The 16,413-nt window shown below is 46.1% G+C and overlaps 1 protein-coding gene across 1 annotated transcript in view; it reads left to right on the top strand.

The window, feature by feature from the left end:
- The first annotated feature begins 1,858 nt into the window (after window positions 1-1,858).
- st8sia1 (ST8 alpha-N-acetyl-neuraminide alpha-2,8-sialyltransferase 1) overlaps window positions 1,859-16,413 on the top strand; it is a 98,897-nt gene continuing 84,342 nt past the window's right edge. Inside the window, exon 1 of the mRNA XM_043713425.2 lies at window positions 1,859-2,495. Coding sequence (XP_043569360.1) covers window positions 2,314-2,495 — 182 coding nt within the window. The 5' untranslated portion in view covers window positions 1,859-2,313. The remainder of the gene's footprint in view (window positions 2,496-16,413) is intronic.

Below are 16,413 nucleotides of genomic sequence, written 5' to 3'. Positions count from 1 at the left end.
GGGGGTTACTAGGCAGGGAAGTAAGTTGAGACCACAACCAGATCATTCAAAATCTTATAATGGTGGACCAGGCTTGAAGGGGTTAATGGTTCACTCCTGCTCCTGAGTCCTCAGAGGTTCCTGAAACTTTAATTTATTAAGACCCTTCCATTTAGCTGTCTCTGACCAAGTGCTGGGTCCCCACAAACCCTCCAGAAATCACCATCTGTAGCATTATCCTGGCCTTGCTTCTCTGAAGGGTTTGGGCCCTTGCTTTTATTGTTTGATTTCAAGCCACCAAATAATAAATGCAAAGGACTGAATAGAAAGAAGTGACCTTCCCCTGCCACTGCAAGAATTGCAAAACCTGCATCCATACCTCTCCCTCATCTCCGTCCAAGTCCCCAAAGGATCCTTCCACATCCAACAGAAATTTACCTGTAACTCAACCAACGTCTCTGTTGCACCCGATGTGGTCACCTCTATATCAGGGAGACAGGACGCCAACTTGTGAATCATCTCTGGGACACTCACACCCAACCCCACTGCCCCGTGGCTGAACACTTCAACTCCCCCTTCACTCCACCGAGGACATGCAGGTCCTCGGCCTCCTCCATCGCCAAACCCTCACCACCCGACACCTGGAGGAAAAACGCTTCATCTTCCGCCTCGGGACCCTCCAACCACACAGGATCAATATGGATTTCACCAGTTTCTTCATTTCCCCTCCCCCCACCTTATTCCAGTCTCAACCCTCCAACTCAGCACCACCCTCTTGACCTGTCCATCGTCTTTTCCATCTATCCGGTCTACCCTCCTCTCCGACCTATCACCTTCTCCCCCACCTTCATCTACCTATGACATTCCCAGCTACCTTTCCCCCAGCCTCACGCCCCTCCCATTTATCTCTCCCTCCCCCCAACCCCGGCCCACAAGCCTCATTCCTGATGAAGGGCTTATGCCCAAAACGTCGATTCTCCTGCTTCTCGGATGCTGCCTGACCTGCTGTGCCTTTCCAGCACCACACTCTCGACTCTGAATTGAAATTTAGCCAATGCTACCCCAGGCTACAAACTTGTGGCCAATTTCTTACCAGTTGATGATGGCTTGAAGGTGAACAGTAGAGGGTGGAAAGAGAATGACAGTTGAAGTACCCCAGGCTGGTGCCAGGGATAAACCTAGGCAGTTTGTAGAGGGTGGAAAGAAGGAGACAGTAGAGGGTGCTCTTCTGGTAATAGGTATGAGGTTGGGGTTAGAATGAAGAGAACATTTGGGCTACATCTTTCTGGCGAGTGTTTGTTGTATAAAATTAGAAAGTTAAAGATCACACAACACCAGGTTATAGTCCAACAGGTTTAATTGTTGTGTGATCTTTAACATTGTACACCCCAGTCCAAAACAGGCACCTCCAAATCATAAGAGTATAGAGAGCACCTCATTCTGCAGTCAAAGCATCAGGAACAAAAAGAAAACAGAAATTGCTGGAAAAGCTCAGCAGGTCTGGCAGCACCTGTGCAGAGAGAAATCAAAGTTAACGTTTCGGGCCGAGTGACCCTTCCGCAGCACGGGGATGATAAAAGAGGCATTGATGTTTAAAAGCAAACTTAAGGCGAATACCCACTGCTAAAAAAAAAACTCCCTGTCATGATAGTGACTGGAGAGGGAATAACTCTTCCATACATGTAGATTTTTTTTTCCTGTTTTTTCTAAATGAAAAGCCTCGAAGCGGATGATGAATGGACACGGTGGCGGTTTTGATCAAGATGTGAGTTGGGGAGGGAGGGGAGGGAGGCGGGGGGAGAGAAAGGCGAAAAATAGCCTGAGTAGAAACCCTCCCACTGCCAGCAGACGGGGCAAGAGGCGAATACTCTCTGGCTGTGGCTCCCACACAAGGAAGGCTTTGTGCATTGGAGCGACAACATTGCATCTCTCCCCCCTCTCTCTCTCTCTCCCTCTCCTTCCCTCATGGATGCAGCAGCCGCTGTCTGTGATAACCTGCCTTTCTGATTTATCTCTTTTATCATTATTTCGTATTCCAGGCGCCCTTCCTGCTTTGTTGCCGATGCACTGAGATTAAAACACACAGAGAGAGAGAGAGAGAGAGGAAGGGAGGCAGGGAGAGCAGAGATTCGGATTGTTTTTGAATCCTTTTAGAAAGAGGGGCTTTTTTTTTTGTTAGTGGTTACAGTGATGGGGATGGGAGCTCTCCGTTCGCACATCCCCCGCAGACGCTGCATTGGCGTGATCTGCATCCCAGCTGGAAGGACACTCAGCCGGGGGACTATGTGAGGCTGGCCCGTTCCCTCAGCCCCTGCCTCCGGCCGCTGTTGGAGCATGCTGTGGAGGGGGCTATGCCCCCGCTCCCGGCTCTCTCTCGGGCTCGCCCTCTGTGTCTCGCTGCTGTGCTGGCTTTATGTCTACCCGGTCTACAGGATCCCCGACGAGAAGGAGATAGTCGAGGAGATCCTGCAGCAGGCGCGCTGGAAGAGGAACCAGACAGCCATCGCCGCATTCAGGTACAGCAAGGACAGGGGAGGGGGAGACTGGCTTACACCGACATACATAGCGGTACAGCAAGGTACCGGGGGCGGGGGAGGCTACTGGGCACCGAGGGATCATCACAGCAACTGACTCAGGCTACAGCACCTCAAATACACACACATTAGTATATCTCACATACGCATTTAAACATATCTCACACATCTTACACACAAATATATCTCACACGCAGGAATATCACATACAGAAATATAACACACAAATATCTCACGCAGAAATATCACACACATAGAAATACCACACAGAAATATCTCGGGCACAAAATTATCTCAGAAATATCAGATACAGAAATATAAGACACAAATATCTCGCACAGAAGTATCACACACAGCAATATCGCACACACAGAAATATCCCACACAAAAGTATCACACACAGAAATATCTCAGCCACAAAAATATCTCACACACAAATATCACACACAGAAATGTCACACGCAAAGAAATATCACACACAGAAATATCATACACAGAGAAATATCTCAGACACAAAAATATCTCAGACACAAAAATATCTCAGATAGAAATATCTCAGTCACACAAATAACACGCACAAATATCACACGCACAATTGTATAACACATAAATATGTAGCACGCACAATATACTGCATGTTATAAAGCATTGGAGCTTGGATAGGAAAATGCCTAAATTAATATATAACATAATATTTATAGCAGACATTCGTATATGAAACATACATTTAACACATACCTTTATGTATTATATAGTATATGCATAACACTAATGCATATGACACAAAGACAATGCACCTGCGTACAGCACATGTTCATATATTCATGCTACTTGAAGTGCATATATAAATTACATTATATATCTCATGACATGTTATGCACGCATACAAAAATATAAAACACACCGTGCATGCAATATATATGTTGTATATAAAATGTCAATCAAATATGTATAATATATTAATTAAATATGTATCCATGCAGAAGGACACATATTTAGGTCCTTCTGCACCACCAGGAGTCTGAGATCATTAACACAGCAATCCGTTCCCAATAAAAAGTCCCTTCTGTCCATACATTCTCCATTTGTAATCTCGATCATTTTTTGACTCACTGACAGTCAAGCTGTCTGACAGCCAAAGCCTGCTATCACTCCCAGTGTCTCTAAGATAGTTTTAATCTTCCTGTGAGTCCACAGTGGCGAGACTTCAGGACTGGTGAGGTGAATTGATTTTACTTTGGTGCTGTGACTCCGCCTGCACACACACACACACCCACCCCCTTGGAGCGTTTAATCATTCACCCATTCTTATTGTTTCAAACTATGTGAGGAGCCGCAGGAAATGGGGGAGATACTAAACGAGTATTTTGCATCAGTGTTTACTGTGGAGAAGGACATGGAAGATATAGAATATGGGGAAATAAATTGTGACATCTTAAAAAATGTCCATATTACAGAAGAGGACATGCTGGATGTCTTGAAACACATAAAAGTGGATAAATTTCCAGGACCTGATTGGGTATACCCTAGAACTCTGTGGGAAGCTAGGGAAGTGATTGCTGGGCCTCTTGCTGAGATATTTGTATCATCGATAGCCACAGGTGAAGTGCAGAAGACTGGAGGTTGGCAAACGTGGTGCCACTGTATAGAAGGGTGGTAAGGAAAAGCCAGGGAACTATAGACCAATGAGCCTAATGTTGGTGGTGGGCAAGTTGTTGGAGGGAATCCTGAGGGACGGGATGTACATGTATTTGGAAAGGCAAGGACTGATTAGGGATAGTCAACATGGCTTTGTGCGTGGGAAATCATGTCTCACAAACTTGATTGAGTTTTTTGAAGAAGTAACATCGAGGATTGATGAGGGCAGGGTATGATCTATATGGACTTCAGTAAGGCGTTTGACAAGGTTCCCCATGGGAGACTGGTTAGCAAGGTTAGATCTCATGGAATACAGGGAGAACTAGCCATTCGAATTCAGAACTGGCTTAAAAGTAGAAGACAGAGGGTGGTGGTGGAGGGTTGTTTTTCAGACTGGAAGCCTGTGACCAGTGGAGTGCCACAAGAATTGGTACTGGGCCCTCTACTTTTTGTCATTTATATAAATGATTTGGATGTGAGCACAATAGGTATAGTTAGTAAGTTTGCAGATGACGCCAAAATTGGAGGTGTAGTGGACAACGAAGAAGGTTACCTCAGATTACAACAGGATCTGGACCTGATGGGCCAATGGGCTGAGAAGTGGCAGATTGAGTTTAATTTAGGTAAATGTGAGGTGCTGCATTTTGGGAAAGTAAATCTTAGCAGGACTTATACACTTAATGGTAAGGTCCTAGGGAGTGTTGCTGAACAAAGAGACCTTGGAGTGCAGGTTCATAGTTCCTTGAAAATGGAGTCGCAGGTAGATAGGATAGTGAAGAAGGTAGGAGAAAGTGAGGACTGCAGATAGATTAGATTAGATTAGATTAGATTAGATTAGATTACATTACAGTGTGGAAACAGGCCCTTCGGCCCAACAAGTCCACACCGACCCGCCGAAGCGCAACCCACCTATACCCCTACATTTACCCCTTACCTAACATTACAGGCAATTTAGCATGGCCAATTCACCTGACCTGCACATCTTTGGACTGTGGGAGGAAACCGGAGCACCCGGAGGAAACCCACGCAGACACGGGGAGAACATGCAAACTCCACACAGTCAGTCGCCTGAGGCGGGAAGAGATGCTGGAGATCAGAGCTGAAAAATGTGTTGCTCAAAAAGCGCAGCCTGTCAGGCAGCATCCAAGGAGCAGGGTGCTGAAGAAGAGCTTATGCCTGAAACGTTGATTCTCCTGCTCCTTGAATGCTGCCTGCCCTGCTGCGCTTTTCCAGCAACACATAGTGAAGAAGGCGTTTGGTATGCTTTCCTTTATTGGTCAGAGTATTGAGTACAGGAGTTAGGAGGTCATGTTGTGGCTGTACAGGACATTGGTTAGGCCACTTTTAGAATATTGTTTACAGTTCTGGCCTCCTTCCTATTGGAAGGATGTTGTGAAACTTGAAAGGGTTCAGAAAAGATTTACAAGAATGTTGCCAGGGTTGGAGGATTTGAGCTATAGGGAGAGGTTGAATAGGCTAGGTCTGTTTTCCCTGGAGCATTGGAGACTGAGGGGTGACCTTTTAGAAGTTTATAAAATCATGAGGGGCATGGATAGGATAAATAGACAAAGTCTCTTCCCTGGAGTGGGGGAATGCAGAACTAGAGGGCATGGGTTTAGGGTGAGAGGGGAAAGATATAAAAGAGACTTAGGGGGCAACTTTTTCACGCAGAGGGTGGGACGTGTATGGAATGAGTTGCCAGAGGATGTGGTGGAGGCTGGTACAATTGTGACATTTAAAAGGCGTCTGGATGGGTATAGGAATAGAAAGAGTTTGGAGGGATATGGACCAGGGATTAGGTGGGACTAGATTAGGTTAGGCTATCTGGTCGGCATGGACGAGTTGGACCAAAGAGTCTGTTTCCGTGCTGTACATCTCTATGACTCTCTGACTCTACGTAACTTTATACCTACAGGAGGCCACTGATTAAAGGGTCAGGAAAAAGATGATAACTAGGCTTTTGCTTTTTTTAGTAAATTAGAAGTCTCGCCGTCAAATCATCCACTGATTATAAAACGTAAATTCTCACGTAAGCAGGGAGGAGGAAGTGTGTGGTTTTGCAGAGCCTCATGCAAGAACCCTAGTGGCAGCTCCAAGTACACTGAGTGAGCAAGTTCCATGTCCAGGACTCTGCTCCTGTTCCAGCACCATTGCTAAGAGACCAGTCTCAAGATATACTGCTGATAGTATTTTATCTTAACTGCCCTCTCGCGACCTCCCCCAGCTTGGAGAATGGTGTGTGGGGATTTGAATACAGCTTAGTCTGGGGTTATATATCAATAGGAAAAAGATGGCAGAATTCAATCTTCTCCTGAAGTGTTGAGAAAGAAAGGTCCTTGCATTGAAGTGTCATGGCTTCAGGACGTTACAATCTTACAGCCAATCATTTGAAGATTGTAATAGAGGAAAGGCACAGCTAGCAATTTGTGCGCTGTACAGTCTCCCAGAACTGCAGTGCTGATAAAGGCAAATTATTGCGGGTTACTGAAAATCTGACATAAAAACAAAAACGGAACGCAGGAAGTATTCGACAAGTTTGTCTATAGATAGGGAGAATCTGCTCCTTTTCCTAAAAGATAAAAGAATAAGAGGACATAGATTGAAAGTGATTTGCAGATGAATCGATGTTGTTTTGACACAGTGAACACTTAGGGTATGGAATGCATTGCCTGGAATTGGGGTGGAGGCAGACTGAGGTGAGTCAATTGATTCAGTTCAGGAGTTGTTGGATGGTTATTTGGATTGAAACGGTGTGCAGGGACCTGGGGAAAAGGTGGGCGAATGGTACTGGGTAGAGGAACACTTACAGGTGTATTGGGCTGAATGGCCTCCTTCTGGGCTGTAACAATGGCGTGATTCTGTGATAAAGTTATTTTTAATTCATCATCATACATCATCATAGATATAAATATTAGCCAGAACAGCCAGCAGAACTGCCCCTGCTCTTTTTTTCTGTCCTTAATGAGTGTGACTATGTCATTGTGATGAAGGCCAAAGTTCTATCCATTGCCACTGAGCATGACCGGACAGCCTCACTGGGAGGCAAGCTATGCAAATGTTTGCTGGTGCAATGTAAGAGCAGGGAGTTGCTAAGTGATGTATAGAATAAGGTATGTCCTCACAGCTCACCGTATCAGCCTACGACAAACTGCCTCTGCTGAAGTGCCTTTCCAGAATGTTTTAAATGAGTCCCGTTTCTTGTGTGGTCGTTTCCTGATGAAGAGCTTTTGTTTGAAATGTCGACTCTCCTGCTCCTTGGATTAGATTAGATTAGATTAGATTAGATTAGATTACAGTGTGGAAACAGGCCCTTCGGCCCAACAAGTCCACACCGACCCGCCGAAGCGAAACCCACCCATACCCCTACATTTACCCCTTACCTGACACTACGGGCAATTTAGTATGGCCAATTCACTTGACCCTGCACATCTTTGGACTGTGGGAGGAAACCGGAGCACCCAGAGGAAACCCACGCAGACACGGGGAGAACGTGCAAACTCCACACAGTCAGTCGCCTGAGGCGGGAATTGAACCCGGGTCTCTGGCGCTGTGAGGCAGCAGTGCTAACCACTGTGCCACCGTGCCGCTCACAGGATGCTGCCTGACCGGCTGTACTCTCCCAGCGCCACACTTTTTGATTCTGATCTCCAGCATCTGCCGTCCTCACTTTCTCCCCGTTTCTGGTGTAGTCAACAATTAAAACAATACATTTTTAAAAATTCATTCACGGGATGATGTCATCGCTGGTTAGGCCAGCATTTGTTGCCCATCCTGGAGGGCAGTTAAGAGTCAGCCACATTGCTGTGGGTCTGGAGTCACATGTTGGCCAGATCAGATAAGGATGGTCATTTCCTTCACTAAAGAACATTAGTGAACCAGATGAGTTTTTTTTTCCTGACAATTAACAACAGTTTCCGGGTTATCATCAGACTCTTTAATTCCAGACTTTTCCTGAATTCAAATTCCACCATCTGCTGTGGTAGGATTTGAACCCAGGTCCCCAGAACATTTCCTGGGTCTCTGGATTAACAGTCCAGTGACAATACCAGTAGGCCATTGCGTCCCCTCAAATAACTAAAATAGTGGCCTAAACGGAGCAAGTCAAAAAATGGACAAAATTGGCATACTTCATTAAAGTGTAGCATTGGGCAGAGCATAATTTAATTATCATATTACCATTCTGTCCAGTCCTATCTAAAATAAATGCCTGTGCAATCATAGGACTGTGCCGCACTTTGGCCGTATCACTGTGTTTGAAAATGTAAACTGGCAGTCTTGGGTTTAGTAAACTCTTGAACAAATTCAATAGAAGGTTTACCCATTTTTAGTTTACTTGTAACTTGACCTATGTTATTGCTGTCCAAAATGTGGTCTTCATTGTAACCTCTGTCTCAGATATACTAACAGCTGTTTGGTAATGCAGAACTTGACCTAAAAACAAAAGACACACTTTGTTGAAGCTTTTCATTTGCACTCATCAGGACATTTTGCAAGAATACCAATTCGAGTGGAAAACCACCATTTATATTGCATCAGAGGAGAGTGCTGATTAGTTGGCAAACAGACAATGAGTTGCAGAGGCAGTGTCATGGAGAATGCATCCATTAATGCTAACCAACGGGCACAGCTTCTTACTCAGTGCCAAATGCTGCATGTGCCCAGAATTTCCCATATGGAACTCTAAGGTCGCTTCCAGGTGTTACCCATGCTATGCAAAGGCGGAAAGTTTAGTATATATGTTTGTAATTTTGTGACTAGTTGCAGAATTGTTCATTTGTAATTGAACAATATTTAATCCTGTGCAATTGAGAGAGATCATTAAAGCAAGAGTAGCAATGGTTGATTAAAAAAAATAGGAATTTAAAGATGAGCAAAGATAGCATCCTGGAAGTCAGACAACAGTATTGAAGTTGGTGACTTATTGTATTGATCTCTAATCTCTATCAATTAATGGTAGGGCCTTGGGTAGTGTTGTAGAACAGAGGGACCGAGGGGTGCAGTACATAATTCTTTGACCTTTACGTCACATATAGACAGGGTCACAAAAATGGCATATGGCACACTTGCCTTCATTGCTCAGTCTTTTGTGTATAGGAGTTGGGACATCATGTTGAAGTTGTACAGGACATTGGTGAGGCCTTGTCTGGAAAACTGTGTCCAGTTCTGGTCGCCCAGTTATAGGAAGGATATTATCAGGCTGGAGAGAGTTCAGAAGAAGTTTACCAGTATGTTGCCAGGTATGGGAGATTTGAGTTATAAAGAAATGCTGAATAGGCTGGGACTTTTTTCATTAAATTGTGGGAGGTTGAGAGTCAATCTGATAGAAGTTTATAAAATATTGAGGGGTACGGACTGTGTTAATGGTTATAGTCTTTTCCCAAGGGATTTCAAGTCCATGGGACACATTTTTAAGGTGGCATTTAAAAAGACAGAGCAAGCAATTTTTTTACACAGAATGTGGTTGATGTGTGGAATGAACTTTCTGAGGAAGTGGTGGATGTGGGTACAATTACAACGTATAAAATACATTTGCATAAGTGCATGAATAGAATCATAGAGCCACAGAGGTATACAGCACGGGAACAGACCCTTCAGTCCAACTTGTCCATGCCAACCAGATATCTTAAACTAATCTAATCCCATTTGCCAGCACATGGTCCATGTCCCCCTAAATTCTTTCTATTCATATACCCATCTAGACGCCTTTTAGAGTCATAGAGATGTACAGCTTGGAAACATACCCTTCGGATCAACTTGTCCATGCTGACCAGATATCCTAATCTAGTCTAGTCCCATTTGCCAGCATTTGGTCTATATCCCTCTAAACCCTTCCTATTCATATACCCATCCAGATGCCTTTTAAATGTCATAATTGTACCAGCCATCACCACCTCCTCTGGCAACTCATTCCATACACGCAGAGATCAGAGTCGAGAATGTGGTGCTGGAAAAGCACAGCAGGTCAGGCAGCTTCCGAGGAGCAGGAGATTCGATGTTTCAGGCAAAAGTCCTTCATCAGGAATGAGCCTGATGAAGGGCTTCTGCCCGAAACGTTGACTCTCCTGTTCCTCGGATTCTGCCTGACCTGCTGTGCTTTCCAGCACCACACTCTCGACCATCATTTCAACATTCTCCATTCTACCACATTCTTAGATTAGATTACATTACAGTGTGGAAACAGGCCCTTCGGCCCAGCAAGTCCACACCGACCCGCCGAAGCGCAACCCACCCATACTCCTACATTTACCCCTTACCTAACACTACAGGCAATTTAGCATGGCCAATTCACCTGACCTGCGCATCTTTGGACTGTGGGAGGAAACCGGAGCACCCGGAGGAAACCCACGCAGACACGGGGAGAACGTGCAAACTCCACACAGTCAGTCGCCTGAGGCAGGAATTGAACCTGGGTCTCTGGCGCTCTGAGGCAGCAGTGCTAACCACTGTGCCATCGTGCCACCCATTCTGTTTTATCTTCACTTGAAAGTAAAAGTTTAAAACAAAACTGTCTTAGAAATCGTATACACCATCACCTGCACATAATTTAATGCGATTAATATACATTTAAGCGATCCCTTCTATCTATTTAAGAAATAGTTAGAGCTTATATATAAAACCAAAATTTCAAAATAAATTACATTAATAACTCCATATTCTGTACATTATGAGACATGTTGCCTGAAGGACCCTCAACAGTTTCTTCACTCCATGGCAAATAATGTTAATGAGAACCCAAAGAGATTCTATAAATACATTAAGGACAGGAGGGTAACTAGGGAGAGAATAGGGCCCCTTGAAGATCAACAAGGCAGTCTATGTGTGGAACTACAAGAGATGGGGGAGATACTAACCGAGTGTTTTGCATCAGTGCTTACTGTGGAGAAGGACACGGAAGATATAGAACTTGGGGAAATAGATGGTGACATCTTGAAAAACATCCATATTACAGAGGAGGAAGAGCTGGATGTCTTAAAACACATGAAGCTGGATAAATCCCCAGGACTTGATCAGGTGTACCCCAGAACTCTGTGGGAAGCTAGGGAAGTGATTGCTGGGCCCCTTGCTGAGATATTTGTATCATCGATAGTCACAGGTGAGATGTCGAAAGACTGGATGTTGGCTAACGTGGTGCCACTGTTTAAGAAAGGTGGTAAGGACATGCCAGGGAACTATAGACCGGTGAGCCGGACGTTAGTGGTGGATGAGTTGTTGAAGGGAATCCTGAGGGACAGGATGTACATATATTTGGAAAGGCAAGGAATGATTAGAGACAGTCAACATGGCTTTGTGCGTGGGAAGCCATGCCTCACTAACTTGACTGAGTTTTTTGAACAAGTAACAAAGAGGATTGATGAGGGCAGAGCACTGGATGTGATCTATATGGACGTCAGTAAGGCGTTTGACAAGGTTCCTCATGGTAGACTGATTAGCAAGGTTAGATCTCATGGAATATAAAGAGAACTAGCCATTTGGATACAGAAGTGGCTCGAAGGTAGAAGACAGAGGGTGGTGGTGGAGGGTTGCCTTTCAGACGAGAGGCCTTGACACGTGGAGTGCCACAAAGATCGGTGCTGGGTCCACTGTTTTTCATCATTTATAGAAGGTAAAGGAGGTATAGTTAGTAAGTTTGCAGATGAAATCAAAATTGGAGGTGTTGTGGACAGCGAAGGAGGTTACCTCAGAGTACAACAGGATCTTGATCAGATGGGCCAATGGGCTGAGAAGTGGCAGATGGAGTTTAATTCAGATAAATGCGAGGTGCTGCATTTTGGGAAAGCAAATCTTAGCAGGACTTATACACTTAATGGTAAGGTCCTAGGGAGTGTTGCTGAACAAAGAGATCTTGGAGTGCAAGTTCATAGCTCCTTGAAAGTGGAGTCGCAGGCAGATGGGATAATGAAGAAGGCACTTAATATGCTTACTTTTATTGGTCAGAGTGTTGAGTACAGGAGTTGGGAGGTCATGTTGCGGCTGTACAGGACATTGGTTAGGTCACTTTTGGATTATTGTGTGCAGTTCTGGTCTCCTTCCTATCGGAAAGATGTTGTGAAACTTAAAAGGGTTCAGAAAAGATTTACGAGGATGTTGCCCGGATTGGAGGGTTTGAGTTACAAGGGAGAGGCTGAACAGGCTGGGGCTGTTTTCCCTGGAGCGGTGGAGCCTGAGGGATGACTTGATAGAGGTTTATAAAATCATGAGGTGCATGGAACAGGTAAATAAACAATGCCTTTTCCCTGGGTTTTGGGAGTCCAGAACTAGAGGGCATAAGTTTAGGGTGAGTGGGGAAAAATTTAAAAGGGACATAATGGACCACCTTTTCACGCAGAGGGTGGTGTGTGTATGGAATGAGCCGCTAGAGGAAGTGGTGGAAGCTGGTAAAGTTACAACATTTAAAAGACATTTGGATGGGTACATGAATAGGAAGGGTTCAGAGGGATGTGGGTCAAGTGCTGGCAAATGGAACTAGATTAGGTTAGGATATGTGGTCAGCATGGACGAGTTGGACCAAGGGGTCTGTTTCCATGCTGTATATCTCTATGACTCTATGTATTTAATATTGTAAAGTCATCACGATGGTTGATGGCTTGCATCTCCTTGGTTGATTTAAGATATCTCTTTTCTCTTCAGAAATTGGTTCGAGCCCCGGCGATGTCAGTCTGTAATTTGACAGATGATGCCATTTCTCACTGGCACTCCTTGGTTGTGTGTACATTATTCTTTAAGGAAAGAGTTGTAAATGCTTGCATGAGCTTCAGCATGGTGATTGCACAGATGTGCAAACCATGTAAGAACTAAAATTCCATATCCAGTACTTCCTTAGGAACCAATGTTTCAGCAATGAAAGTATTTTCATTTGACCTTCCTGTTACATCTCCCATTTTTGCTGATACGAACTATTATAAGAACAGCTGCACTCGAAACCCCAGCAGCATGGGAGGCATGTGAAAAATAACTGGTTTCATATTCCTATGACCTAATGGTATGCAGTTAGACAGACTGAATTGTTTTTAATGCTTGATTTCCCTTTGAAACATTTTCTACTTTAGTGTGTTCTGTTGCAGTACTTAGCTCGAACACATGTCTAAGTTCCTAAACAGTTCAAGTTTCTCAATTTCTCTGTCTCTTTTGGAGCTGACCTGGTATGTTTATTCAGGTTGAGAGTAACACTCTCTAAGTAAGATTGTTGATTTAAAGTTCCTCCAGACCTACTTTGAGGTCCTGTGGTGCAGTAAGTATAGTCCTTGCCTCGAAACTAGAAGTTCCTCGTTTGAGTCCGACTCCAGGATCCTGATGGCCACTGAACCTATATGTTCACAACATTACTGAGGAGGTTGAATGTCATCCAGTACATCTTTCCAATGGCAGATGGTGAGAATGTGAGAGTCTCCTAATTAACCATGTTAATGTAGAGGGGCACCCCCTCAAACTGTTCCACCATCAACAGGAGATAATGACTGTGGAACTGAACATAAGAGGGTGCTTTCTCTGTCTCATCATGAGTGGATGTAGAAGTCTTCTGTGTTTAGAATCTACTGTGAGTAGTATCTGAACCAGTGTGTTTAAATACCTCCCAAACTATTTCCCATTTTTAACATATTTATTCCAACATTTTTAATATTCTCAAATCCCGTGTTGAAAGAAACCAACAACATGCATCATAAAGGTGCCTGAATGTTCTCTTTGTGACACCCATAAAATGTTATAGGATGTGTGTTTAATTAACTGCAATTAGTAAGCAAAACAGAGCCTGCTGAAATGATGATCGAGTTTCACTTGTGTATCTGTGCTGCCTTTTCAGTGGTGGCTGGGTGCAGGGAAGGTTTTGCGTTGTGTGGGCGGTGGGATTGGAGGTCTGAGTTTCTGAAGTATTTCCATCTAAGAGTTATTGCCCTGCGGAAATCTGGTTTGAATTTTGATTGGTCTGCACTCCTGTGGATATGTCGTCAAAGGACCGACAAATATTTTGAAGATAGTGTAGACAATTATGGGAGAGTCGACGTTTCGGGCATAAGCCCTTCTTCAGGAATGAGGAAAGTGTGTCCAGCAGGCTAAGATAAAAGGTAGGGAGGAGGGACTTGGGGGAGGGGCGTTGGAATTGCAATAGGTGGAGGGAGGTCAAAGTGAGGGTGATAGGCCGGAGTGGGGTGGGGGCGGAGAGGTCAGGAAGAAGATTGCAGGTTAGGAAGGCGGTGCTGAGTTCGAGGGATTTGACTGAGACAAGGTGGGGGGAGGGGAAATGAGGAAACTGGAGAAATCTGAGTTCATCCCTTGTGGTTGGAGGGTTCCCAGGCAGAAGATGAGACGCTCTTCCTACAACCGTCGTGTTGCCATGGTCTGGCGATGGAGGAGTCCAAGGACCTGCATGTTCTTGGTGTAGTGGGAGGGGGAGTTAAAGTGTTGGGCTGCAGGGTGGTTGGGTTGGATGGTCAGGGTGTCCCAGAGGTGTTCTCTGAAACGTTCCGCAAGTAGGCGGCCTGTCTCCCCAATATAGAGGAGGCCGCATCGGGTGCAGCGGATGCAATAGATGATGTGTGTGGAGGTGCAGGTGAATTTGTGGCGGATATGGAAGTGTCCCTTGGGGCCTTGGAGGGAAGTAAGGGGGGAGGTGTGGGCGCAAGTTTTGCATTTCTTGCGGTTGCAGGGGAAGGTGCCGGGAGTGGAGGTTGGGTTGGTGTGGGGTGTGGACCTGACGAGGGAGTCACGGAGGGAGTGGTCTTTTCGGAACGCTGATAGGGGAGGGGAGGGAAATATATCCCTGGTGGTGGGGTCCGTTTGGAGGTGGCGGAAATGACGGTGGATGATACGTTGTACATGGAGGTTGGTGGGGTGGTAGGTGAGGACCAGTGGGGTTCTGTCCTGGTGGTGGTTGGAGGGGCGGGGCTCAAGGGCGGAGGAGCGGGAAGTGGAAGAGATGCGGTGGAGGGCATCGTCGACCATGTCTGGCGGGAAATTGCGGTCCTTGAAGAAGGAGGCCATCTGGGTTGTACGGTTTTGGAACTGGTCCTCCTGGGAGCAGATGCGGCGGAGACAAAGGAATTGGGAATATGGGATGGCGTAGCCACCCACCCTCTGACGAACCAAGACTCTCGCCCACCCTCTGACGACCCCTTCTCCCGCCTCCAACACACCCCATCCACCTAGACACCCCGTGCTGGCCTCTTACCCACCCTCGATCTCTTCATAGCCAATTGCCACCGCGACATTAACCGCCTCAACCTCTCCACCCCTCTCACCCACTCCAACCTCTCACCCTCGGAACATGCAGCCCTCCACTCCCTCCTTTCCAACCCCAACCTCACTATCAAACCAGCAGACAAGGGAGGCGCGGTAGTAGTTTGGCGCACCGACCTTTACACCGCTGAGGCTAAATGCCAGCTCGCGGACACCTCCTCCTACTGCCCCCTTGACCATGACCCCACCTCTCACCACCAAACCATCATCTCCCAGACCGTCCATAACCTCATCACCTCGGGGGATCTCCCATCCACCGCCTCCAACCTCATAGTCCCACTACCCCGCGCCGCCCGTTTCTACCTCCTGCCCAAAATCCACAAACCTAACTGCCCCGGCCGACCCATTGTCTCAGCCTGCTCCTGCCCCACTGAACTCATCTCTGCATACCTCGATACGGTCCTGTCCCCCTTAGTCCAAGAACTCCCCACCTACGTTCGGGACACCACCCACGCCCTCCACCTCCTCCATGATTTTTGCTTCCCCGGTCCCCAACGCCTTATCTTCACCATGGACATCCAGTCCCTGTACATCTCCATGCCCCATCACGAAGGACTTAAAGCCCTCCGCTTCTTCCTTTCCCGCCGTACCAACCGGTACCCTTCCACTGACACCCTCCTTCGACTGACTAAACTGGTCCTCACCCTGAACAACTTCTCTTTCCAATCCTCCCACTTCCTCCAAACGAAAGGAGTAGCCATGGGCACCCGCATGGGCCCCAGCTATGCCTGCCTCTTCGTAGGATATGTGGAACAGTCCATCTTCCGCAGCTACACTGGCACCACCCACCACCTTTTCCTCCGCTACATCGATGACTGTATCAGGGCTGCCTCGTGCTCCCACGAGGAGGTTGAACAGTTCATCCACTTTACCAACGCCTTCCACCCCGACCTCAAATTCACCTGGACCGTCTCAGACTCCTCCCTCCCCTTCCTAGACCTTTCCATTTCTATCTTGGGTGACCGAATCGACACGGACATTTACTATAAACCGACCAACTCCCACAGCTACCTAGACTACAACTCCTCCC

The sequence above is a fragment of the Chiloscyllium plagiosum genome, unplaced genomic scaffold, assembly GCF_037043375.1.
Source record: "Chiloscyllium plagiosum isolate Xiang-an unplaced genomic scaffold, Cpla_swu_hap1 HiC_scaffold_23, whole genome shotgun sequence".
Classification (NCBI taxonomy): domain Eukaryota; kingdom Metazoa; phylum Chordata; class Chondrichthyes; order Orectolobiformes; family Hemiscylliidae; genus Chiloscyllium; species Chiloscyllium plagiosum.
The sequence above is the reverse complement of the archived record's forward strand: the minus strand, read 5'-3'. Positions and strand labels throughout refer to the sequence as shown.